Source organism: Peromyscus californicus, unplaced genomic scaffold, assembly GCF_007827085.1.
Source record: "Peromyscus californicus insignis strain IS unplaced genomic scaffold, ASM782708v3 Scaffold_10__1_contigs__length_136768540, whole genome shotgun sequence".
NCBI classification, from domain to species: domain Eukaryota; kingdom Metazoa; phylum Chordata; class Mammalia; order Rodentia; family Cricetidae; genus Peromyscus; species Peromyscus californicus.
In genome coordinates, this window is record NW_026294391.1 from 117,184,954 (window position 1) to 117,211,905 (window position 26,952).

The 26,952-nt window shown below is 42.1% G+C and overlaps 1 protein-coding gene and 1 non-coding gene across 2 annotated transcripts; both read right to left on the reverse strand.

The window, feature by feature from the left end:
• Window positions 1-3,484: 3,484 nt before the first annotated feature.
• On the reverse strand, window positions 3,485-13,223 carry Rbmx (RNA binding motif protein X-linked). Its single transcript, XM_052739879.1, has 10 exons — window positions 13,130-13,223; window positions 11,991-12,122; window positions 11,694-11,800; window positions 11,108-11,279; window positions 10,253-10,405; window positions 8,989-9,103; window positions 8,779-8,904; window positions 8,312-8,394; window positions 5,469-7,670; window positions 3,485-4,846 (listed from the first exon to the last, which is right to left on the reverse strand). The coding sequence occupies exons 1-9, from the start codon at window positions 13,179-13,181 to the stop codon at window positions 7,360-7,362; spliced, it is 1,251 nt and encodes a 416-aa protein (XP_052595839.1). The 5' UTR covers window positions 13,182-13,223; the 3' UTR covers window positions 3,485-4,846; window positions 5,469-7,359.
• Window positions 11,872-11,943, reverse strand: LOC128118144 (small nucleolar RNA SNORD61). Its single transcript, XR_008221028.1, has one exon. It is a non-coding gene; the product is annotated as a small nucleolar RNA SNORD61 (small nucleolar RNA).
• Window positions 13,224-26,952: the final 13,729 nt, after the last annotated feature.

Sequence of the window (26,952 nt, forward strand, 5' to 3'; positions counted from 1 at the left end):
TCCCTCTGCTTAAAAATCACAACTTGTCTGGGATGATTCTTTGAAATATACTATCTTCCTCTACATTCACCACAGCCATATTCAACTAGCACTAGGCTCACAGCCAGGGTCAAGTGTCAGCATGATCTGAGCAGGCACAGACACACAACCTAAGGGCTTATGAATCAAGCTGGGAAGAATGTGTAGGCAAAATATGGTGGAGTGTCAATGTGGAATAAACGCTATGCTATAACCAGAAGTAATAGACTAGATTCATATTTGCCCTCTGGGTAAATCTTTCAAGCATTGCTGACAAATGGTGCATAAGGAACAAGAGATACACACAATACTATAAACTGAAGTAATTTAAAACATGCATGCAAAACATCAATATAGGACTAGGGATGTAACTTGGTAGAGTGCTTACCTAGCATGAACAAAGCCCTGAGTTCTATTCACTTTATAAACTGGGTGTGGTAGTATAATCCTAGCACATTAGGGGGGAAAGAATGGGGGGATCACCAGTTCAAGGTCAGCCTGTGTTATGTGAGACCTTGTCTCAAAAATATCAATATGAGAGCTGGGCCAGGCATGGTGGCACACACCTTTAATCCCAGCAGGCAGAGGTGGATCTCTGTGACTTTGGTCTACATAACCTGTCTCAAAAAAAAAAAAACAATAAACATTTAATAAGATCTTATACAAAAGGACATACATTGTATTAAAACAGTTCCTAATGGGGGCTTGTGAAGGGAGGAAAGCAAAACCAGAATGAGAACGCTATGTGAACTAATTGTAACACAGTAAAAAGAAAAAAATGGGAGGATGACTAACCCAGAAGAAAAACACTCAGCTTGTAAGAACTTTCAGTCCCTGACAAAAAGGAAATCTAACATAAGGTACTGGATCCCTCCCCCAAAGCCCAGTCCTGAAGATAATACAAGAGGGAAATTGATGGAAAATAATATTTAATAATTATCCCGGGTGGTGGTGGCACATGCCTTTAATCTCAGCACTGAGAAGGCAGAGGCAGGCAGATCTGCAAGTTCGAGAACAGTCTGGACTACAGAGCATGTTCCAGGACAGCCAGGGATACACAGGGAAACTGTCTCCAAAAAACAAAAAGCAAAGCAAAACAAAAAATATGTAGCATTTACTATGAGCCAAGCACAGGAACTCAATCATTTCCACCTCTGGGATACATATTGCCAACCCTCTTCACAGGTGAGAAATCAACTACAGAGGTTAATTTCCCCCATGTTCCACAAGTGGTAATGCTGAAACTGGAATTTAAAATCACTAAGAAATGCCTAGAGATAGGCAACAGAGACTCCAGGACGGAGAGGGGTACCCTACTATGAATGCCACCATGGATACAGGAGGCTAGGGAAGACATTATACATACGTGTCCTGTCCCCAACTTAGTGTTGGGAAGACCATTCCCTACTCCATCACCACCGTAAGCCAGCAAACAGCTGTCAAGTCACAGCAGTACCGAATCATGGAGCATGTTATATGGGTCACACTGAAGAGCCCAATCTTAGACCCTCAGGCATTGGGTGTATCCTTCAAGGCAAGGATCTGCTGGAGCCTTTCTTAGGGAATCTGACAAACTCAAGAGAGAAAAAAATTCTCTCAGGCACAAACCCCAGATTTGTAAAACATATTAAGACATACTTTCAGAAATAATTTCTATGGTTCATTAAAATGTATTCTTTTTATTTGAAGCCTGGGGTATGCAAGTCCCACAATGCACATGTGCTAGTCAGAGAACTTACAGGAGTCCATGCTCTCTTACCATGAGGATCCTGAGGACCAAACTCAGGGTGTCAGGCTTGGTGGCAAAGGCTTCTTTACCTGCTAAGCCATCTCTACAGGTTTTTTTTTTTTGAAATCAAGTCTCATGTAGTCCAGGTTGGCCTTAAACTTCCTGCATACATCACTATGCCTAGTTTATACGGTGCTAGGGACTAAACCCAGGACTTTGTCCATGTTAGGCATGCTGAGTATAGATTTTTTAATATAGATGTATATACACATGAGTGGGAAAGGAGGATGTGGTCTAAGAACTAGAAAGGGAGCTATGAGGGAAACAGATCTTAAGTGGGGGTTCATAGAAGGGGAGTAACAAGAGGGCAGCAGCAGGGATAGAAGAGAGAACCAACAAAAACAAAGTGTATATAAAGATTCCACAATGAACCCCATTACTTCCTATGACAATTACAACGAATTCTAAGAAACGGGTATCAGGAGTTCTCCAACAAATTCTCAATGTCAAAAAGCCTTCAGAGCATACATGTTAACCCCTACTCAGTTTTCCTTTCTTTGAGACAAGAATTTTACTGTTGAGCCCTGGCTGGCCTTGAACTCAGATCTCCCTGCCTCTGACTCCAGAGTTCTGGGATTAAAGACTTGTGCCAACACACCTAGCCAAAATGCCATAGTCTAACAAACACAAACACAAAACCCACTCATTTCAGGAGAGCAGAGAAGGGGCTGGAGGGGTGGCTCAATGGTTAAGAGCTTGTTCTACTCTTGCAGAGGACCTGAGTTTGGATTTAACTCCAGTTCAGGGGGTCTGATGCCTATGGCCTCTATGGGCACTATATGCAGGTACAAATTTAAACAGTAGGAAAAGAACTTAGAAGAAAATGTAAAAAAGTAAGAGGGTAGTCTTTTTCAGCAAGACACTGGAACAAATGGTTATCTATATTTAAAAAAATAAATTTAAATTTCCAGTCTCACGCTACAAAAATTGATTCAGAAAGTATTATCCCCCTAACATAAAACCTAAAACCACAGGATGGAGGCCCACAGAACAGACTAGATTGGCTGGCCAGCAAGCCCCAGGGATCTTTCCAGCTCCTGAGCACTGGAATTACAAATGGACCTCCATTCAGGGCTTTTTTACTTGGTTTCTGGGGATGGAGCTCCGGTCCCCATAGTCTGCCAATTACGTTTGGTGAAGTCAGCATTCTGCCACCCTTAAATGTATACTTCACAGGAAGTTAAGAAACTAGAAACCTTCCCCACAGAAGCATAGCATTGTGGGTTGTTTTATTAACATCACTGAAGGACTCTGGTCCAAAAGTACTGAAACTCACTACCATAAACAATTTCTTACTGACCCATCCCCATCCTTGCCCCTATCGATCCAAGATATGCAGGAAATCCAGGTAGAAGCAACAGGGAAAATTCTTGGTAAATGAGCCTTACTTAAGTGTGATAGCTCTCTCTCATTTCATTTTTAGGTTAAGGATTAAACAAAATCATCTGAATGACCATGCTCATCTAAGGTTAACAACTCATCACAATAGACACTGGTCAGACCACCTCAGGGACTCTGCATGGCCCCTTATATTAAGTATCAGCAGTGCCCTAGAACTGAAAGTTTGAGGGAGAGAGTTAAGAAAGAAAAAGAAAAAAACCACTGGAAAGCCTAAAATTAATTTCTACTTTCAAAAGGGTTAAAAAAAAAAAAAAAAAGAACCCAACACCACAAAGATACATGTTCAAGTTTTATTGGGTTTCCACACAAAACATTCCAAAAAGTGATCCACAATACCTAAACTCTACATCCAACTACCAAAATAAACCCCACTTCCTGTATTATTCAAATTCGTTTACAACCAGTATATACCCAGAAGGATCTAGGGCAATTTTTTTCTAATTGTGTATTTTAGGCCTGTTGGTTCTGTAAACTTTACTATTTGTCAAAAAGTTTTCTTGGCAATTTTTTACCTGCTCCTTACTTTGAATTTAGCATTTATTTTTACCCTAGTATTCCCTATGCTAAACTGTCTTTAAGAAATCTAAATAAATGCCTGAGAGTCAAAAGGTCTTGACAAAAGCACCTACTCAAGGAGTTATTAGAACATAGAAGGCTTCAGTTAAGATAGCTATTCAAGTACAACTGCTGACATTTGGTCAGGACCCTTGTCAGCTGATGAGAAATGTGACCAATGGGGTTTAAAAGTTTTGGATCATTTCCCCTAATCATAAACAGTAAATGTAATAGTACTAAATGGCTTTGTAAGAAGAATCTCAGAAGTTGAGTTAAATCCTTTAGCCCTGCAACTCAACCTGTTTCCTTTGAGAACGTCAACACATTACTGGCTCTTTGAGAACATCAACACTTACATTACTGGCTCTTAGTTTCCAAAGCAATAAACTAGAGTTGTATCGTGATTTATTTCCAAGATTGAGACCTGAGGGTAAAGTACCTCTCTAAAACTACAGTGACCTGGTGACCTGTATTTGTTTCCAGCATCTTTCCACTATCTTAACAGTGTTTCAGTTTTTACTTGCATTTTGTAGCATTGCTCCCCTCTTCTAAGTTTTATAGGACAAGTAAATGTTTTTTCCTGATAAGGTAATTCCCTAAATGGTTTACTTGGTGAAAATCAGAGACATCAGTGGATAAAGTTATCACGGAAGCATCAGTTTTCTGATTGAGTGTTCTTTTCTGTGTGTGGTGCCAGGGATTGAACTCTAGGCTTCGCTCGTATTTAGGCCAGCACTCCACCATGGAGTTACAGTCCCAGCTAATTCAATTTTCTTATAGTAAGTGATCATCAGCTCTAAATTGCAGAGTTGCCCCATTATTTCACCCAAACTACTGAATCTGTACAAAGAGCCACGAGAACTTCTTGGGTAGGTACCTCGACTTACCAATTTCTTTGTCTCCCTCTCCTCATTTGGTCAATTTTAAGGAATCACCACTCCCTAATTAATGTTTAACCAACACTGATGCCTCCCTCCCTTGAAGAAAAAAAAACCCTCTATTGCCTGTACCAAACCAATTCTGATGAGCACTGGGTATGTAACTGCTGCAGCTTAGTGTCAGCATTCCTCTGCTTCAACAACTCTGTAAAAAAAGCATGTGATCAAGTTACAGAGAATTTTATACTGCAAAGCACTTCAATCCTCTCTCTTAAGTGCACACAACTTGGGTTTTCAGTTTAAGTATTAGCGATAAAGTGCCAGCTTCAAACTGCGGCCATATTCATTACAATTACTATAAGCATCAGCTTTGTAACAGTGAAATCAGATACCCTGCCATATTGTGCTCATGAAATTCGGAAGTTGCAGTGGCAGCTGTATCACCAACTAGTCAATTGAAAATAAGCAAGCACTGACAGCATGCATGCAATTCATACAACGTTGCTCACATAGCAAACCATTAACTAGATCGCTCTTTGCACAAGAACTCTTGCAGGCAAAGAGCTGTTAGTAACTATTTCAGAAACAGCTAGTAGTAGCATCTTACTGGTACTCTATTTAATCAAAATATATCTATATACCTTCACTTAAAATGGATGTGCTAGGTTTTTTTTATGACAAAACAAATTCATTCTTATGTCCAGAGTTGAGCATTATCCCATGTTATAGACAAATTAAGGGTCAGAAAATACTTGCCAATACCATAGCCACACAATGACAAAGCTACAGTGTTTAAACCTTTGAGGGACACTACTTTCAACTCTTACCTGAGCATTTGATTTTTTCATACTGCCAGGTTTCTCTACTGTGAATCAATCAGCACTCCATGATAGGATGACTGTTAGGTTCAACCTGCAAAAATTACATAAATGAAAACTAGTTATTTCTCTAAAGGAAGTTCTTTAATACTTGCCTATAACTGTCCTTTTTTTTCCAGAGAGAACAGGCAAGTTCAGACTTGTAGCTTAATACATTATTTCATGTTCTACTACTTCTCTTAATTGGTGGAAGGTTCACTGGCTTGGGATGGACTGGAATGGCTTAAATGGTTAAGTCGCATGGCTTATGGATTCTCATTCTTTTCCAATGGTGCACTGCCACGTTAAATCCATAAGTTGAACTGACAAAACATTTGAAGGAATAAGTGCAGTCTAAGGATTTTTAGTTGGAGGTCTTCAAGTTTACTATATTCAAGAGCATCTTTTTCAACTTCATGGCTGGACCTGGGTCATGCTGCCTCAGGTTTTTGCTTTTTTAAAGACCACTTGCAATAGATTTTTTTTCTCCATACAGTGTAGTTTCATAGAACTAAAACAAGTCAGGCATCCAACTAAATGTCAAATTTGCAATGGCTTATAGGGGCCAGATGGGAGACCCCAATCCTAAGCCATTTTTTATATTGACTAAAAGACTAATTTGAAAAAAAAAAGTCAAAACATGAAGCATGTTTAAAGGTCTTCATCAAAAATTTAAAAAAAAAATCACCCCCTCCCAATTTCCAGATTGCTATTGATAAACAACAGCTGCATTAGTGCCTTTAAGTGCCATACATGCTTTAAAAAAATCCAAGTGTTGAATTTGGAGGACTTCTAATATGCTATTGAACATTTGTGGTTTTTTTCAAAAGGTTTTTTTTTTTTTAATCTAGAAGGCATTTCCATTGCCATGAAGTACAGTATGGTTCACTGTACTATGAGGAAGGTAAGTGCTCAATTTCGACTTAGACGGAAAAACTAGTTTGCTTTGCTTACCATCTTTGCTGTTTCACAGGCATTTGGTGCTTTAAATCTGATGTGGAATGCTGATAGATTCACTTTTTAGAAGTCATAAGCCTTTAGGAAGTTGGAGATAACTTCATTGCTTATCTATTTTCTCCTTTGCAATCAAGCTGTTCCTTTAAAAGTGAGACACTACAGAGTTGCAAAAATTTGAAACAGTAAGAGCAAGCATCGTTTTGCAGCTTCATGGTTGGTTTTGGCCAAACTTTTTATTTAGTATTCTGTAGTTGTTTAACACACACTTAAATGGTCTTACTAAGGGAGGGGAAAAGGGAGGTCCTTGTAGATTCCCAAGGAAATGTCAGAAAAGCGAAATATGGCCTGCATCCATTTGCTTTTTGGGGTTTCTGGGTAAATAGCACATTCCTAGGAATCTGATCTCAGGTTTTTTTTATACTGTGAGCATTGAGGTTTCACTTGGAAGACACCCTGAAATCATGAAATCCTAAGAGCAGCACACCCAACCAACCCTCTCTAATAGCACAGGCAGGGCGATTCATCGCTCAGTGGAGACCACAGGACATATAGATGGCTTAATGTTTGTGGAAGATCTTAGGATTGCTTTCCTCATTAACTGGGAAAAATCAGGAAGTGGCCTTCAGGGACATTTTTACTTGGAAAATTACAACACTAGTACAAGTCAAGGCTTACACATTTAACATTTGCTTGTTGAAAGCAACTCATAATATCAAATAAAATTAAACACGTCTTACTTTTTCCCTCACAAGAACATAAAAATTATTAAGGGGAACAGGAAATTTTAAAAAGGTAACACAATTTTTCCTTTTAGTAGTCCTTGGGAAGTTTATGACAGAAAGTTTCCATTTTTGTTTGTTTCTTTGAATGGGGATTTTTTTTGGTCCAAAAGTTTTGTTTGTTTCTAGTATCTGCTTCTGCCTCCCCCTCTATCAGATCGGCTTCCTCCACGGCCACCACCTCTTGGTGCTCCGCGGCTTGAACTGCTGTAGGAATCACGTGGAGGAGGGTACCCCCTTTCCATAGAAGGGGGAAGCCCTCGTTCTTGTCTGCCAACGCGATCACGACCACTTGAGTAGAGATCACTTCGGCTGCTTGAGTAACTGTCTCGACTTCCACCATATCCGTCACGTGAGCTGCTGTAATCATCATAGCGACTGCTTCCACCATAAGATGGCGGGGGCCCTCGTGTAGGTGGAGCACTACGTGAGTTACCTGCAGGGTCAATGGTCAGGTAATATGGCAACACTATAAATTGTATATATACAACAGTTAAATCTGAATTTACAGAATTCTTGTATTATAAGTTTACTTTCTCAACTGGGAAGTTTTAAACTCTACCATTGCTGGCCACAAAAGGGAATTGCTCATCTGCTGAAATACGGAAATGGATTGATTTTAATGTTTGTTTGAAAAGACTGAAGACGTTGTATTTCAAGAGGACATTCCAGACAGCTTGTTATTTTATAGTAGACACTCAGCCACTTTCCAGTGATAAGTTGCAATTTTGAACTGTTGAGTTTCCTTCATATTGCAATGGTAAATATTTGATCTTGTTAATAAAATTTTTAAATTGTATTTTCACTGTTGGGGGAAAACACATAAGGCTGCCAATTTAAGCAAGCAAAATCCCCTCCAAAGCAAGCGAACAGCCTCAAAAGAAAAGACACAAAAAACGAAACAAGGAAAGAACCAAAAAGCCCTTCACAAAACTAGGAAAAGCCCAGCTGATAAAGTTACCCCTTGAAAGCAAGCAAAGGTCCCTTGAAAAGCAAGCACCACGCAGCCTATTAATCCAGCTCATGAACCTAAAACCTCAAGCTGGTGATATTTAAGATCCTTAACCGGTATCTTACCATAACTCTCATATGAATCTCTGTAGGAACCTCCACTTGGATGATCTGAATAGTCACGATCCCGACCATATCCATCTCTATCACTAAATAAAAAGCAATTTTTAAATTAAAATATATATTTTCCCCTAAATTACGTGTTTATTTAATAATATAAATGTAATATACTCTAAAAATTCCCAAATCCTTTAAAAATAAAAGGCTCAAATCTCTTCATTTTTTTAAGCTGTCCAATGTAAAATAAATTTTGTGAGGATGAAGAGACATGGGCATGCCATGATCCTGTAGAGGTCAAAAGACAACTTTGTGGAATCTCTTCTCTCCCTTTCACCTTTACATGGGTTTCAAGGATGGAACTTGGGTTGCCAAACTTATTTGGGAGGTGCTTTGAACAGCTGAGCCATCTGCTAAGCCCTGGAGGCATGAAGTTTTACAGCAAATACAAGGAAACCACAGAAGTAGCCACTTACCTATAGCCTCTTGGTGGGTAGTCGTCACGTGAACTGGAATGACCATAATCACGGTAAGGATAATCTCTTGGCGGTGGTACATAATCTCGGGTATCTCGAGAACTTGGGTAGTCTCTGCTTGAATAGCTACAGGAAAGAATTTGGTTTACGCTTCTGATGTGCTCTCTTTCAACATAATTATTCATAAAAGAAACTGCGCTTTTCTGTTACCTGTCTTTAGTGGAATATCCATCATCTCTCGGGGACAAATAAACATCTCTGCGAGAGGGAAGGGGCTCCCTTCGTGGTGGGCCTCCATAACTATCTCTTCCACGTGACACAGGGGCTTAAGGGGAAAAATAACCATCAAAATCTAGCCATCGAAAAGCTAAAGTGTGAACTTACACTAAGGCTAAAAAAAAAAAAAACCTGATTTAATCAAATATCATATGTAGCTAAAACAGGATGCTTCCTAGTCACATAATTTCAGTGCTCATTAATTATAAATATGAGATTAATTGGAATCCCTAAATCAGTCTTAAGCATAAGCATTAAAAAGAACTTACTAATGTGTGTGTGTGTGTAGCGTGAATCTTAGCAGGTCTTATTAATAAAATCAAACCTGAGGCCAGTTATTGGGGTGAATGCTGGAAAATCAGAGAAGCAGAAAAAGCCACAGCTACCTCACCTTGCCAATTCCACAGCTGATCCTGTTTTCTCAGACTGGAAGCTTCTGTGTCCTTATCCAAATGGATCTCAACTGAACTGCTGCTCCAAAGCCTGAAAGCTTAACAAGCCTAAAGCTTCTAGTTTCTGGACTTCACGCCTTATATACCTTTCTGCTTTCTGTCATCACTCCCTGGGATTAAAGGCTGGCTTTCTGGGATTAAAGGCGAGAGTCACCACGCTTGGCTATTTCTAGTGTAGCCTTGAACTCAGAGATCCACGCCTCCAGAAGGCTAAGATTAAAGGTGTGAGTGCCACCATTTTCTAGCCTCTGTATCTAGTGTCTGTTCCATTCTCTGACCCCAGATAAGTTTATTAGGGTGCACAATATTTTGGGGAACATAATACCACCGTGTGTGTGTATGTGTGTGTGTGCGTGTGTGTGTGTATGTGTGTGTGTGTGTGTGTGTGTGTGTGTGTGTGTGTGTGTGTGTGTGTGTAAAATGGTGGGGGCGTGTGCATGCTATGATGCACATGAAGGTCAGAGGACAACCCTGTAATCTCAGTTCTCTTTCCACTTTTGTTTGTGAGTGGGGGATTGGATTCAAGTTCTTGCACTTGAGAAGCAAATGCTTCACCCACTGAGCCATCTCACTGGCCAAGCATTTAAAAAGAATAAAAAGAAAACAAAGAGTCTCCCTAGGTAGGTCTTGAACTCATGTCAATCCTATTTTCCTCAGTGCTAGGACTAGACATGAACCAACCACCATGCCTAGCTTCAACATAGTGTTATGGTAGCAGCACAGATTGTAAAGCATGCAACAGTTACCTCTTCCCGCCATTCCACTGCTGCTACGAACTGGTCCTGAAGGTGCTGATCTTTTAGGAGGAGGACCCCCACTTCGTGGTGGTGGTCCTCTTTTTACTGGAAGAGGTCCCCTCGAAGAACTCATGGTAAAATTCATGGAATAGCCACCATCATCTATGTTAGAAAAGAAGATACATCAACCCAATAATCAAGAAAAAACCATTATAACACTCAAGAAAAAGACTAAGAACTATTTGCCTCAAGGAAAACAACACAAAGAATTAATTATGTGCGTCATGACCATTATCTTTTCCGCTTAGCTGAGGAGGCTAGGTTTGTTTTCCATTGAGCAAGAGTTAGCATGACAAGAGTTCAGGACCAGCCCGAATTAACAACACAGACCTTGTTTCAGAAATCTACAAGTCTTATAGACTGGGAAAACAATAGTCCTAGTCCTGAGTCATTTGGCCCATAGTTTTAACACTGTAATTTAATTTAGGCCTCCCATATTTTCTTCTCAAGTCGTGAACACTACATTAACGGGGTGAGTTGTCTCCATGTCAAAGGCAGCAGTTCTCAACTTGTGGGTTGTGATCCCAGGGGTGGAACAACCCTTTCATGGGGGTCGCATATCAGATATTCTGTATATCAGAGATTTACATTACAATCCATAACAGTAGCAAAATTATAGTTATAAAGTAGCAATGAAAATAATTTTATGGTTGGAGGTCACCACAACATGAGGAACTGTATTAAAGGGTTGCAGTATTAGGAAGGTTGAGAACCACTGATTTAACCTTTCAAAAAGAATGCATATACTGGTGTGGGTCTGAAGCTTTTAACTTAAACACCAAGCCTGAGTTCCAATCAAATTACCCATGTGTCCTCCACGTGAGGGTGGTCCTCTAGTTCCTCCACTTCCTCCTCTTCCTCCTCGAAGACCTCTGGGAGGACCTCTGCTTCTTGGAGGTGGAGGCAGTCCACGTCTACTAGTTTCAAATGATGGTTTGGTGGCTTGCTCCACCTTGATGGCTTTTCCATCTAAGGACTTTTAAAAAAATAAATTTTATCAAGACTGAAAAGAAACATAGAAACCTTTGATAGGCATATAACTTTTAACATTAGCTACAAAATTTGGTTGTGGAATCACTATAAAATTCAGAATAGAGACTTGGTGTGGTCTTTTATTATAGCACTCTGGGGGCATAAGCAGGAGGATCTATCTCTGAGTTTGTCAGCCTGATCTATAGTCAAGACCACATGGAGACCCCCTTCTTACTAAATAAAATTAAAAAAAAATAAAATAAAATTCAGGATAGTACTACCAATGACTATGATCAAAAGTCTCTGGATATACATACACAAAATAAAAATTCCAGAGCTGCTCTGGACCCAGACTTGGATTACACTTTAGTTATTTTTGTCACCAGAAAACCCCTTTATATTAAGCAGAAAATCATACCTTTCCATTCATATCTCTGGCAGCATCCTTTGCATCTGCTGGGCTTTCGAAAGTGACAAAAGCAAATCCTCTGGACTTGTTGGTTTCTCGGTCTTTCATCAAAAGCACTAAAACAGTTTGGGAGGGGGGCGGTTACCTTCGTTCAAACAAAAATAACCCAAGCACATTTACAGAAAGCAAGCTCAGAACTTCTTAGAGGACAAAATACGTTATCATGTCAGATGATCAGTGGATTCAAATTCATCACAGCTTGTCTTTTCATTACAGTAACACAGCATATAATTTTAGATAACTCACCTTCTACTATTCGTCCATATTTGCCAAATACTGCTTCAAGGGCTTTCTCATTTGTCTCTGTATTGAGCCCACCAATAAAGAGCTTTCCTGGGCGATCTGCTTCAACCATTTTTTCTTCCAACCGATGGGAGTCTGCTGAAAAATAATATTATCTCTCTGGAGGAAGTTCCCTAAGTTTACTGAACAGCTTAACTGTGGCTCCTGTTTTATAAAATCTTTATTCTTTAGTAACTAAAGACTCTGATAACCCTCAAGAACAGCAGAAAACCAACTGAAATACTTTTGGTTAACAGTGCAGTGCAATTTTCATTAACCGGGTTAATAGGGTCTGCCTAATTTAGCAAACCTCTGCCCTGGCTGCTTTTAGTCCAAGAACAGCTATTCAACATTTGAAAAGGCAACTTTTACTTTTAAATGTATTTTACTTTTTTGATACAAAGTTGCAGCCTTAAGAGTGCAGAAACTAACAAACTGGGCCACCACACCTGGCTACTATATTGACCACTTTCAAATGTATTTTACTTTTTTTTATACAAGGTTGCATGCAGCCTTAAGAGTGCAGGAATTCACAAACTGGGCCACCACCCTCGGCTACAATATTGACCACTTTGAAATGTATTTTACTTTTTTTATACAAGGTTGCAGCCTTAAGAGTGCAGGAGTTAACAGACTGGGCCACCACACCCGGCTATTGTATTGACCTGTTATCTTTTAAACATTCCGTTACTATCCCCCTTCTCGCTCCCCCGCAGCGAAGGCTATAAAAGACTTCCTATTCACTCAAGGTCATCAGCCAGATGCACCAAGTAAAGACCAAGCCCTTTTCTGGTTTAGATTTCCTAGTAAGTTTAGGCACAAATCTCTAAGTTAGAACAAAGTTGCCGCATCTAACCCAACAAAAGATTGTTATCTGGTTGAAAAGATAAAAAGTGCCAAAGTCAGAAAATAGCGGAACTCAGAATCACACACTGTTCACACTCCTTCCCTGTGCCGGCACCTAATTAAGACTCATTAAAAACCGCGTGTTAAAGACAAAATGGCGACACTTGGATCCAACCCAGAACCACCAACAACCGCTGGGCTAACTAACTTTTGCATTGACACTGGCAGCGAAAACTCCAAAGGCTTCCCCTCTTTACCGCCAACGACCAGAGGAAGCCGCAGAGAAGTCAACCAGCCCATCATGAGCATCGGCGCTGTCCTGGTGCTAGTCCTGTGGTAGCTCTGCGTCCCTCCCGCCCCACCTACAAAGCTGTGCGCTGCGCCCTCCGCCCTCAGGCGACAGCCAAACCTCCCGGAGACGCACGCAAGATAATGGACCCCCTAGTGTGCTGCTTCCACCGCTTCTGCTTTAAATAGGTTGACACCTTTGGGCGTCTTAAAATGGCGCCCGCCACCACCTCTCCAGGGAAACAAATGATCTCCAGCCCTAACATGACAAGACTGTACGGAAAACAGGTCAAGGAAAGGAGGCTCCTACCCGAGGGGACTGCGACGGTCTCAAGCTCCGGTGAGCTCGTTGACAGGACCTTCGCCGCTTCAGTGACAGCTGCCGATTCTTGAAACGGAACGAAATGACGCTAGGAATACTGCGCAACGAGGGCGAACAAAGGAGACAGCAATCTTTATACTACCCGGGAACGAGGCTGAAGAACCCGGATGGAAATTAAGCTTAGAATTTGAAGCACGAAGGGAGGGAGGGCAGTGGTTCCCAGACTCTTCATTGGCCGTCTCCTATGTCATTTACTATTTGCTCCGCCTCTTCGTGTCTCTTAAAGTTCTTGCCGGTGTACAATTTTTACTGTTTGCCCTACCCCCACCCATTCTCCTCCAAGGCGCCTTTTAGCTTTGTGCTAAAACGGCACCCTGATTTATTGAATACAAAAGTAAACTTACTGAGCGGCCTAGTAGGCCAAGCACGGTGCAAAAGTTTTACTTTTGCATAAAATCTTAATTCCAAAAGCAATGTGAAAATGGTAGAAGTACAGTGCCAATGTTGTAGAAATAGCAAACAAGTTTAGTTGCTACCTATAAGTCCCTAAATTTTCTTGAACAATAACTAATAAATGGGAAGAATCTGGCAAGTAATTGTTAGGTGAAAACAAATTGAATGGCACAGAAAAACCATCCATACAGAATAATTACTGACTACCTATTAGTTTCCTATAACAACCATGAACAAGTGGGACTAGGCTAGGGCAGAGTTAAGACTGCCAAATAAAAATACACGATGATAGTTAGGGTGCTGGCCCATGCCTTTAATCTCAGGACTTGGGACGCTGAAGTAGGGCAGCTATGAAGCTGTGAGTTCCAGAACAGCTTGGATTTGTTAGATGCTGTCTCAAAAAGAAAAGGCAAAACAAAACCAGGAAAAAAATGCTACCAGTTATGTTTGAAGTTCAAGTGAGCATTCATACTTTGTTTCGTGTTTTGAGGCTGGTCTTGGAACTCACAGCAGTCCTCCTGCCTCAAATTCTCAAGTAATGGGATTACAGGCATAAGCTACCATACCAGGTTCTGATTCTAAATTTTTATCTGCTCTGTGGAGGGAAAATTACATTTTTAAACCCTTTTGAGGCAGGGGAATTCTCCCCCCACCACACACAGTGTTTCTCTCTATAGCCCTGACTGTCCCGGCTCTGTAGACCAGGCTGGCCTCAATCTCAGAGATCCACATGCCTCTGCCTCCCAAGTGCTGGGATTAAAGGCGTGTGCCACCACCGCCTGGCTAAGAGTTGTTATTAAATAGGAATAATTGTGAGGTGAGTGAATTGAAGCTGTCTTGAGGAATTTACATTTTTATATGAAGGGCATCTGTCAGTCATTCCAGCAATATCTATATTACAAAGCACACCATGTTTGTAATCCTATTGTCCTGACTTCCTTCTCTAGGATTGAAACTAGGAAAGATCAGAGGGAGGGAACCTGGTAAGACAAATGTCTCATGTTCTCTCTCATCTGAGGTTCCTAACTCCAAATCTTCAGATGTGAGTACATAATCTGGATTAACTGCAGAAATCAAGAAAGTAAAAATGGTATGATTTTGGAAGAGCAGTGTTGCATGAATCCTAAATGGTCTTAACAAAACCCAGAGCCATATCAGGGTGAAAGATCAGAGAAGCATAACAAACCAAAGCCACCACCTCTTACCTCACCAACTCCTCAGCCTGAAGGGCTGAGTTCCTGTCTCCTCCCGCCTTATATTCCTTTTTTCCCCCAGCCATATCATTTCCTGTTTCCACCTTTCTTAGTGCTGGATTAGAGGTGTGTGATCCCAAGTGCTGGAATTAAATGTGTATGCCACCACTGCCTGGCTCCGTTTCTCTTTTAGACTGGATTAATCTCATGTAGCCCAGTGTGGCTTTGAACTCACAGAAATCCAGACGGATCTCTGCCTCCCGAGTGCTAGGATTAAAGGTGTGTGCCACCACTGCCTGACCTCTATGTCTATCTAGTGGCTAGCTCTGCCCTCTGATCTTCAGGCAAATTTTATTTGTTCAAAATATCACCACAGAGCAGGGAGGGTGAGAGTAGAGAAGGGAATAGCAGGGTACAAGTGATATGATAGTAGAAATGGGGAGAAAGGTACTCTAATTAGGGAGGGGGAAATAATCTTGGAAGAAGGAAGGAGGAGGGTGAAAGAACAGTAAGGATGTCTGAAAAGGTCATAAGGAATCATAGTATTAAGTATTTACCGAAAATACCTATAACACGAATAAAATGGTGTATGAATACAAATGAAATTTTCTCATCTGGCCTGACAAACTCCTGGAGCTCTCATTTGAGTTGGTCGGGGTTGTCCAAGGACTCACAAAACATTATTATTATTGCTGAGCTGGGCGGTGGTGGCGCACGCCTTTAATCCCAGCACTCCGGAGGCAGAGGCAGGCAAATCTCTAGCCTTGAACTCACAGGGATCTGCCTGCTTCTACCTTCTAAGTGCTGAGATTAAAGGTAGGTGCTACCATAGCCTGGCATATGGAACTTCTTTAGCTTCTGACTACAAACATGGGTATGTATACAACTGTGTGTCCACCCTATTTCTTTTCCTCCTAGTATGGTAAATAGTACATAGTAGTTCTCACACCATAATTAATGCTCCACAACAGCACAAACCCTCTATCTGTGCATCTCCAGACCCAAAGAATCACAAACCTGGGGTTAGGGTGAGGAAAAAGGTAACAATTTTTTTTTTTTTTTTTTTTGTTTTTCGAGACAGGGATTCTCTGTGTAGCTTTGGAGTCTGTCCTGGAACTCACTCTGTAGCCCAGGCTGACCTCGAACTCACAGAGATCCGCCTGGCTCTGCCTCCCGAGTGCTGGGATTAAAGGCGTGTGCCACCACCGCCTGGCAACAATTTTTAAAGATTTATTATTTTATGTTGTTTATGTTTGTGGTTTGCCTGTAAAAAGGCCGGGCGGTGGTGGCGCACGCCTTTAATCCCAGCACTCGGGAGGCAGAGCCAGGCGGATCTCTGTGAGTTCGAGGCCAGCCTGGGCTACCAAGTGAGTCCCAGGAAAGGCGCAAAGCTGCACAGAGAAACCCTGTCTCGAAAAACCAAAAAAAAAAAAAAAAAAAAAAAAAAAAAAAAAAAAAAAAAAGGCCAGAAGAGGGCATTGGATCCCCTCTGAACTGGAGTTACTGACAGTTGTGAGCCTCTATGTGGCTGCTTGGAATCAAACTTGGGTCTTCTACAAGAGCAGCAAAGGTTATTAACCTCTGAGCCACCTCTCCAAAACCAGGGGAAGCATTTTGTATTTCAGCACCCCTCCAGGGGTGGAGATTTATTTTAATAGGGTATCACTCTGTAGCCCTGGCTAGTCCTAAACTTGGTGTTGTGACAGGTTTCCAAACGTTAGCAAATCTAACACCATGTAGAGACACTGCACCATTCTGACCTAAGAGGCCAGCATGTAGACCTTAACATCTGCTAAAATGGGAGCAAAGACATAATCCATCAAACTGCAGAGTTCTGGGGAAGTCCCTAAATGTACTAACCTTGCTTTTTAGCTTCTGTAGTTCCAATTCTAAGACTGACTGCCCTTGCTAACTGAGGTATGTCAACCCAGAATGTGTTTTTTTGTGCTTAAAAGCTCACCCTGAGAAAGGCTCAGGAAAGCACTTGGGTTTCAAATACCCAGGGTAGTGGCCAGCCAGCTAATAAAAACTTTCTGTTGGATTGAATCAGTGTCCCAGTGGCCTTCTCTGGTGGATCCCTCATGAAACTATGTAGATCAATCTGGCCTTGAACTCACATGTATCTATCTGCCCGTCTACTCCTCCTGAGTGCTGGGAATAAAGATGTGCGCTATCATGCCAGGCCTGAAAAAAAGCCATTTGTTTGCTGTTGTTTTATTTTTGAGATTAAGTCCCCACATAGCTCTGACTTGCCTCACACAGTGTATCCATAGATGACCTTGCACTTCTGATTCTCCTTTCTCTACTTCCCAGGAATTTGTTTTTTCTTTTGAGACAGGGTTTCAGTGTAAAGTTCAGGTTGGTGCCAGATTTGCAGTTTTCTTGGGTCAGCCTCCCAAGTGCTGGGCTTCTCAGCATGTGCCATAACACTCTGTTCCTGGAGGAGCTAGGCAAGCTAGAGACTCACCACAATAGAAACACAAAGCTTCTTCTCCACTTGTGCTTCTTCCTGTGCCTTGGCTCATCCTCTTAGGACTATGTGTCATTACATATTCTTTTCTTCCATCTGGAATACTCAACCAGAAACTTCTCTTGCACATTAAAACATGCTCAGGACTTCTTCAAACATGTCCCTCCCTCTCTTAATCATCCATCTTCTAGATATGACATGCTTTACATAATTTACTTCTCTGCAGCCAAACATTTTAAAGAGTCATTCAGGAATAGCAATCATCTCATCCAGCAATCCAACTTTCGTGATTAATCTCAGAGCATTAAAACTGAGATCAAACCACAGGAGCTGAGGGGATGGCTTAGTTGAAACCCCAACATCCACATTAAAAAAATAATAAAATAAAATAAAACAGGAATCTGCAAGGCCAAACATGGTGGTGCAAACCTTTAATCCTGGCAGAAACAGGCAGATCTCTGAGAGCTGAAGGGCGGAAAGTGGTCTACACAGTGAGGTCTAGGACCTCCAGGGCTATGTAGAGAGACCTGATCTCAAAAACATACAAACAAAAAAACAAACGAACGAACAAACAGACAAAACTAAGATTGGCTAATGGCTGTGTGTGTGTGTGTGTGTGTGTGTGTGTGTGTGTGTGTGTGTGTGTGTGTGATCTCAGGCTGGGCAGATGGAGACTGGAGGATCTCCAGAGCTCATTGGCCAGCAAGTTTTGTACAACTAGTGAGCTTTAGGCTTAGTGAGAAGCCCTGTCTCAAAATAAGATGGTGAGCAGTGGAGGAAGACACCTGATGACAACCTCTGGTGTATACACACACACACACACACACACACACACACACACACACACCTGAACTCATATGGTAGTAATACTCCCATGTTTGTCACATTGCTATTTATGATGCTTAAGAGTAGAAACAACCTAAATAATGCTTGGTTGTTTCTACCAAACAGATAAATGGATAAAGATAATGTTGTCCATGACCAGGCATGGTGGCATGTGTTTGGAATCCTAGCCCTGTGGAGGCTAAGGCAGAGCATGGTCTTTAATTCAAGGTCAAATTGGATTATGAAAGGAGACCCTATTTCAAAAAGTGTAGTGCATATGTATTGGTGAAATTATTAAGGCCACTCCGCGTAGTTAAAAGGGAGGTTTATTTAGTGTCGTAACTTACAAATGAAGGGATAGGTAGGCTGCAGGGTCTGGGAAAGACGTAGCACAGTCCAGCGGCATTCTCTGGAGAACTCTGCTCTGTCTACCTCCAGTGTCCAGGGTCCAGGAACCAAGAGAGATGGCGCATACAGATCTCGGGGCTTCAGGGTCCTCTCTTGTCCACGCCTTGTAGGCATGACAGTTACAGAAGCCTCAATGGGGGTTGGAACTTCCAGATCAAGGTTGGAATGGCTACCCACTACATCTCCCCCTTTTGTCCAAATAAGAAGGTTCTAACCTAATACAAGACTATATACAAAGGAATGGTTATCAAATATTGTCCAGGAGTAAAGAGGGTTAATGACCTAGATAAGATGGAACTACAACCAATGCGAACAATATCAAGCAAGAAACACATATTAAAATCCAGAGAAGTCTAGCGTGTAGGTAAATGGTATGTTACAAAGATCATTGCAAAAGGTGTCCTATCCTAAAGAACCTGAATCTAATACTTAATATGTTCTATCTAAGATATTATATATATACTAAGTTGTAACTATAACTATTAGTCTTCAATCCCATCAAAGACCTTAGAAGGAATATAATGGTACCTGAGAAATGGAAGGTGGATGCAAGCAACTTTCGGGAATCTTGCAAGAGTAGACAGAGACAGCTGGCAGCCTGGACAGTAATTTCTCAGGTAATATTATATCCATAAGTTTGGATATGTGGTGTATTCATTTTCATTGAATTCTAGGAAGTCTTTAATTTCTTTCTTTATTTCTTCCTTGACCCATTGGTGTTTCAGTTGAGCATTATTAAGTTTCCATGAGATTGTAGGCTTTCTGTAATTTTTGTTGTTATTGAAGTCTAACTTTAAACCATGGTGGTCTGATAGAACACAGGAGGTTATTCCATTTTTTTTGTATCTGTTGCGATTTGCTTTGTGGCCAAGTATGTAGTCGATTTTTAGAGAAGGTTCCATGGGGTGCTGAGAAGAAGGTATATTCTTTTTTGTTAGGATGGAAAGTTCTGTAGATATAGATTAGGTCCATTTGAGTCATGACATCAGTTAAGTCCTTTATTTCTCTGTTAAGTTTCGATTTGGGAGATCTGTCCAGTGGTGAAAGTGGAGTGTTGAAGGCTCCCACTATTAATGTGTTGGGTTTTATATGTGATTTAAGCTTTAGTAATGTTTCTTTTACATATGTGGGTGCCCTTGTGTTTGGGGCATAAATGTTCAGAATTGAAACTTCATCTTAGTGGATCTTTCCTGTGGTGAGTATATAATGTCCTTCTTGATCTCTTTTGATTGATTGTAGTTTGAAGTCTATTTTGCTGAATATTAGGATGGCTACACCAGCTTGCTTCTTAAGACCATTTGATTGGAAAGACTTATCCCAGCCTTTTATTCTTAGGTAGTGTCTATCTTTGAATTTGAGGTGTGTTTTTTGGCAGCAGAAAGATGGGTCCTGCTTTCATATCCATTCTGTTAGCCTGTGTCTTTTTATAGGTGAATTAAGTCCATTGATATTAAGGGATATTAATGACCAGTGATTATTCATTCCTGTTATCTTTTGGTGGTAGTGTGTGTGTACTTCTCTTCTTTGGGGTTTAAGGCTGTGCAGTTATCTGTTTGCCTGTGTTTTCAAAGGTGTATCTGACTTCCTTAGGTTGGAATTTTCTTTCTAGTGCACTCTGTAGAACTGGATTTGTGGATAAGTATGGTTTAAATCTGTTTTTGTCTTGGAATGTCTTGTTCACTCCATCTATGATGATTGAAAGTTTTGCTGGGTATATTAGTCTAGGCTGGCATCCATGGTCTCTTAGTGTCTGCATTACATCTGTCCAGGTCCTTCTGGCTTTCAAAGTCTCCATTGAGAAATCGGGTGTTATTCTGATGGGTTTGCCTTTATAAGTCACTTGGCCTTTTTCCTTTGCTGCTCTTAATATTCTTTCTTTATTCTGTAGGTTTAGTTGTTTAATTATTATGTGGCAAGGGGACTTTTTGGGGGGTTCTAGTCTGTTTGGTGTTCTATAGGCTTCTTGTATCTTCATAGGCATTTCCTTCTTTAAGTTGGGAAAGTTTTCTTCTATGATCTTGTTGAATGTATTTTCTGTGCCTTTCAGTTGGTATTCATCTTTCTCTATCCCTAATATTCTTAGGTTTGGTCTTTTCATGGTGTCCCAGATTTCTTTGACATTTTGTGTTATGACTTTTTTGGCTTTGGTATTTTCTTTGACTGACGAATCCATTTCCTCTATTATATCCTTGCTGTGGGATGTTCTGTATGGCAAATGTGTTGCTGATTAGTCAATAAATAAAACACTGATTGGCCATTGGCTAGGCAAGAAGTGTAGGCGGGACAAGGAGGAGAATAAAGCTAGGAAGTGGAAGGCTGAGTCAGAGAGACACTGCCAGCCACCATGATGAGAAACAGCATGTGAAGATGCCGGTAAGCCACGAGCCATGTGGCAAGGTATAGATTAATGGAAATGGATTAATTTAAGCTGTAAGAACAGTTAGGAAGAAGCCTGCCATGGCCATACAGTTTGTAAGCAATATAAGTCTCTGTGTTTATTTGGTTGGGTCTGAGCGGCTGTGGGACTGGCAGGTGAGAGAGATTTGCCCTGACTGTGGGCCAGGCAGGAAAACTCTAGCTACATATCCTCTATGCCAGAGATCCTCTCTTCCATCTGCTGTGGGATGTTCTGTGTGGCAGGTGTGTTGCTGGTTGGTCAATGAATGAAACACTGATTGGCCATTGGCTAGGCGGGAAGTGTAGGCGGGACAGGGAGGAGAATAGGGCTGGGAAGTGGAAGGCTGAGTGAGAGAGACACTGCCAGCCGCCACGATGAGGAAAAGCATGTGAAGATGCCGGTAAGCCACAGGCCATGTGGCAAGGTATAGATTTATGGAAATGGATTGATTTAAGCTGTAGGAACGGTTAGCAGGAAGCCTGCCACGGCCATACAGTTTGAAACCAGTATAGGTCTCTGTGTTTACTTGGTCGGGTCTGAGAGGCTGTGGGACTGGCGGGTGGGAGAGATTTGTCCTGACTGTGGGCCAGGCAGGAGGACTCAAGCTACGTCCATCTCTTGTATTCTGTTGGTTATGATTACATCTGTATTTCCTGTTTGTTTACTCAGATTTTCTATTTCCAGCATTCCCTCTGTTTGTGTCTTCTTCATTGTTTCTATTTCCCTTTTCATGTCTTGAGCTGTTTCCCTCACCTGTTTCATTGCCTTTTCATGGTTTTCTTTAAGGGATTTGTTGCTTTCTTCCAATTTTTTATTTGTCTTTTCCTCTATTTCTTTACAGATTTCTTCCCATTTTTTGTTTGACTTTTTCTCAATTTCTTTATTGATTTCCTCCACTTTTTTGTTCATCTTTTCCTCAATTTCCTTTTTCATTTTTTCTTGAAAGGCTTCTAGTATCTTCATGATGCTATTCTTAAGGTTGCTTTCTTCTGCTTCTTCTACCTTGTGATGTTCAGGTCTTGTTGTTGGAGGAGCGCTAGGTTCTGGTGATGCTGTATTGCTCTTTATGTTGTTGTATGTACTTCTGCCTTGATGTCTGCCCATCTCCTCGTGGATTTGTTCTCGGTCTTATCAGGGCTCTTGGTTCAGTCAGAGGTGACATATTCTGTGTTTCAGGAAGCCTCTCTTGGTCCAATGAGAGGTGGCAGATTCTACTTCTGAGGAGGCCACTCTTGGTCTAATGAGGGCTGGCAGATTCCCTGTCTCCTGAGGTTACTCTTGGTCCAATGACAGCTCTTTGTCCAATGAGAGCTCTCTCTCTAGGCCCAATGAGAGCTCTCTCTCTGGGCTGGATGAGAGCTGGAGATTCGTTTCCAAGCCTCAGGAAGAGGCGGGGTCTCGGGTGGATGGGTGTGGGGGCAGGGAGTGTAGATTGCAGGGCCTGCTGGGGGGTCTTGGAGAAGGGGAACCTTCCCACAGGTGCCCTGACAGCTGTCCGGCAACTGGGACTGAGTTGGGTGACTGTTCCCCGGGAAAGGCTGGGGGCCCAGAAATGGGTCCTAGGGGCAGGCCTCCCTGGGTATGAACAGAGTCACTCACCTCTGGGCCGGTTCTGGGTTAATTTAAGTTGTAAGAGCTAGCTAGTACCAATCCTAAGTTGTCAGTCGAACATTTATAATTAATATCAAGTCTCTATGTGCTTATTTAGGAGCTGGCCAGGAGTTCAAATGAAAAATCTACAAGATGTCCCTCAATACATAGAAGAGTATTACTCAGCAGTTAAAAAAATGAGATAATGAAATTCACAGGCAAATGGATGGAACTAGAAATATTCATCCTGAATGAGGTAACCCAGACTCAGGAAGAAAAATGTTGGTTTTTAGCGGCACTCTTACATTGCGAGGAAAAGTCACAAAACATAACAGAATCCACTAACATGAGTTTTATTAAGATGTGGAGAGAAGGATAGATGTGATCAGGCCTGCTGAAAGGAAACGTGTGTGAAGGGGTGGGGGAACATGGGGGCCGGCTTTTAAAGGCCAAGCAGCACTTGCACACAATGGCCCATGTGGCTAATCCACGCATGCACAGAGATCATGTGGTTGCACCACATGCTTTATGCAACCACACAGCCACAGGGTCATGGATCATGCAGGACGCATGACCCAAAAATGACTAGGTGGAAATGACTAAGTGTCCTGTCAGGAATGCACAGCTGCGGGGGCATGGTGGGAATTCCTCTCATCCCGGACTTTTTGTTTTTATAAAAGATGGCAGATGAGTGGGTATAGGGCATCATTTCTCTCAAAAACTGCTTCCAGCTGACTTGGTGGGCATCAGTTGGCTTTTGGGGGGAATAAGGAGGGGAGCTTCTGAAGTCCTGGGATGATGGGCTGCCTGTCGTCCATTTCCCTGGAGTTGTCCATCCTTCATGGCCGAGAACCTTTTTGTCTGACAGGATACTGGTGACATAGAAAAAAACTTAGAGAGAAAGAATCATTATTATTTTATTTTATTTGGAGTGTTCCCAGACCAGGGGGTTGGCACTTATCTGAGGTAGATTCGGCCTGTCCAGATGGATTTAAGCTGGTTTCTGGAGCTCGGGAAAAATTTTGAACATGTTAAGAAGCAGCCATGAGAAAATTAATGATTATTGTGGTGTTTAGTACTCTGCTTAATTTTTACCTGAGATAAGCTTTATTGGAGGTAGTTTATTTAAGGCACCTGTTTCCTTTATTAGTTTAATATTTAGGAGACACAGGTGATTAATTGCTGAGCATTTAACAGTGATAGACTGTTACATTACAGTCTATTTTTGCAGAACCCAGACACTTTTGGGTCTGAGAGTGTAAATACCTTTTGATTATAACTGGTATTTTGTTGTTGTTGTTTTATCCTTACCGCCTGAATATTTTTGATGGTCCTTTTGCCTCTGGCTCTGTGTAGCCCTAATTAGGAAAGGAAGAGCTTATGGGGTAATACCTCATTTGTCTGGAATTGGTTACTATGCAGTGGATCCTGATGTCCTCTGGAGCTTGAGAGCACAGGGCCCTGTCTGTGTCGCTGTATATGAAGAGAGATTTTTCTGGGATGGAGGTGAGATAAAAGGTTTTAAATGAGACAGGTGGACCCAGTGGGGAAAGCCCTCGAGTTTAGCAGCTGTAGGAGTCACAAGAATTTCCTTGAAGGGTCCCTGCCACTTAGGGGAAAGGGGTGAAGGGCTCTGGCCTGGAGGGGGAAGAAGAACCTGATACCCAATGTGGATTGGAGGTGGGCAAGGACTGTCACATGGCTGAGGTAAGGAATGGTCTGCGAAGTTCCACAGGATAGACCTTAGGTGACATAGCAGGGGAGTTAACAGGCTGTCTGGAACAGTTGGAGGGTTGGATAGAAGACCTGGTGTTAGAACCGGCCTTCCATACATTACTTCAAATGGAGACATTGAAAGAGGCTTTTTAGGAAGAGCCCTGAGCCTGAGAAGAGCTAGAGGCAATAATCTTACCCTGTCGAGGTGAAGTTCCTGTGACATCTCAGTAAGAATAGATTTTAAAGACCGGTTGGTGCGCTCCACCTTTCCTGAGGATTGAGGACAGTATGGGACATGAAAATGCTAAGGAATGTTAAGAACCTTAGCTGGTGTCTGGGAAACCTTGGAGGTGAACTCTGGACCATTGTCAGACTGAAGGGAGGCAGGAATCACAAACCGAGGACTAATTTCTCAGAGAAGGACATCTGCAACTGTCTGAGCCCACTTATTAGAAACAGGATATGCCTCCACCCAATTTAAAAATGAGTTCACCATCATGAGGAGATATTTAATTTTTTCTGAAGGTGGGCATATGGTAAAATCAAGCTGCCAGTCAATTCCTGGAAGAGAACCTCTAGCCTGGTGGGTGGGAAAAGGCTGAATTCTGTACTTGGTATTGGGATATGTTTTTGGCAGATCTCACAAGTTCTTAAGAACTGTAAGTCCTCAGAGCTGGGGGGCAGGTGGGCTTTTATGAATCGAGACAGAGCAAGACTATTAGGGTGAAAGAGTTGGTGTAGATAGGAAAGAATTTGCCTAGCGTCAGGGGTTCCCTGTGGGGGTGTGAGTTGCATGTATGGATTCCCTGTGGTGGGTGAGGTGAGACTTGGCCCTGGAGGGCTGCTGTCCTGGCTGCCTGGTCAGCCTGATTGTTTCCCTTAGAGATGATGGAGCTATTGGTCTGATGAGACTGGCAGTGGACAATTCCTATAGCCTTGGGGAGGTGGGAAGCCTTTAGCATGGTCATTATTTGGCCTGAGTTAGATATGTATCCCCCTTTTGCTGTGAGGGGGCCACGCTCCCTCCAAATAGCAGCATGGGTCAGGAGGGTATGGAAAGCATATTTGGAGTCTGTGTAAACATTTAGAGATTGTCCCTGTGCCAATTGGAAGGCATGGGTGAGAGCTATCAACTCAGCCTGTTGGTTAGTGGTGTGTGTGGGTAATGCCTGTGCCTCTATTATCTCAGTATCTGACACTATGGCATAGCCCACTTTATGGGTTTCCTCATGTAAAAAGGAACTACCATCTGTGTACCAGGTATAAGTAGCCTGAGGCAATGTGCCCTCCTGTACGTGTGAAGGGTGAGGTAACAGTTCCTCCAAGGTTTCAGTGCAGGAATGAGAAGGAAAATAGTTAGCATTAGGTTGAGGGAGGAGGCTTGAAATATTAAGAGGTGGACAAGTCTGGAAATAAGTATGGCATCCTCTAGTAATGCCACCTGGAGAGAAAGAACCCGGGAAGGAGGTAAAGTTTGTAAGCCTTTATATGTTAAGAGATGGGACAGGTTATGGTGAGAGAAGACAGTAATAGGTGACCCAAAGCTTAGCTTCTTTGATTCCCGAATAAGGAGTTCAGCAGCTGCTAAGGCATGGATGCAAGGTGCCCAGCCCTGACTGGTAAGGTCTAACTTCTTTGACAGATAGGCTACAGGTGCAAAGGAGGGTCCCAGCTGATGCCTTCGAGTTCCCAAGGCAAATCCCTCCTTCTCTGCTACATAGAGGGAGAAGGGCCGGGTTAGGTCTGGGAGGTGAAGCGCTGGGGCCTGGAGGAGAGCCTGTTGGAGCTTCTGGAAAGGTTTAGCAACAGGGTGAAGGAGGGGCTCGTGTGCAGAGCCCTGAGCTGCCTCACATAAGGGGCAAGCAAAGAGAGAAAAAGATGGAACCCAAGACCATAGGAAGCCAGCTATTCCTAGGAAAGACAGAATCTCCAGTTTAGTAGAAGGGACTATAAGAGACTGCATTAGATGCTTTCTATCTACAGTAATAGCCTTGTGGGTTGGAGTAATGGTTAGACCCAAATAGGTGACCTGGGGAGTGGACTGCTGAACTTTAGAAGGCGATACCCTGCAACCTCAGCTGAATAAGAAATTTAGGAGAGCAGAGGTGTTAGTTTGGCTAACCTGTAAGGACGGGCTACAGAGTAAAATGTCATCTACATACTGTATTAGTTTGGAGCCAGGGAGAGACAGAGAAAGCAGGTCAGAGGCCAGAGCCTAATCAAATAGATGTGGACTGTCTCTGAATCCCTGTGGCAGAAGAGTCCAGGTCAGCTGTGTGGACCGGTGGGTGTCAGGGTCAGTCCAGGTGAAAGCAAAGATATTTTGAGACTGAGGACTGAGAGGAATAGAAAAGAAAGCATCCTTGAGATCTAGAACTGAGAAGTGAGAGGTTCCTGATGGGACAGTGGATAGGAGA

Excerpts from the sequence above, each read along its gene's own strand:
- Rbmx (XM_052739879.1), bottom strand. The coding sequence starts at position 13,181 with ATGCTCATGATGGGCTGGTTGACTTCTCTGCGGCTTCCTCTGGTCGTT. Across the intron at positions 12,123-13,129 it reads GCTTCCTCTGGTCGTTGGCG|ACTCCCATCGGTTGGAAGAA; the intron begins GTAAAGAGGGGA and ends ATTTTTCAGCAG. Across the intron at positions 7,671-8,311 it reads AGATTCATATGAGAGTTATG|GTAACTCACGTAGTGCTCCA; the intron begins GTAAGATACCGG and ends TTGACCCTGCAG.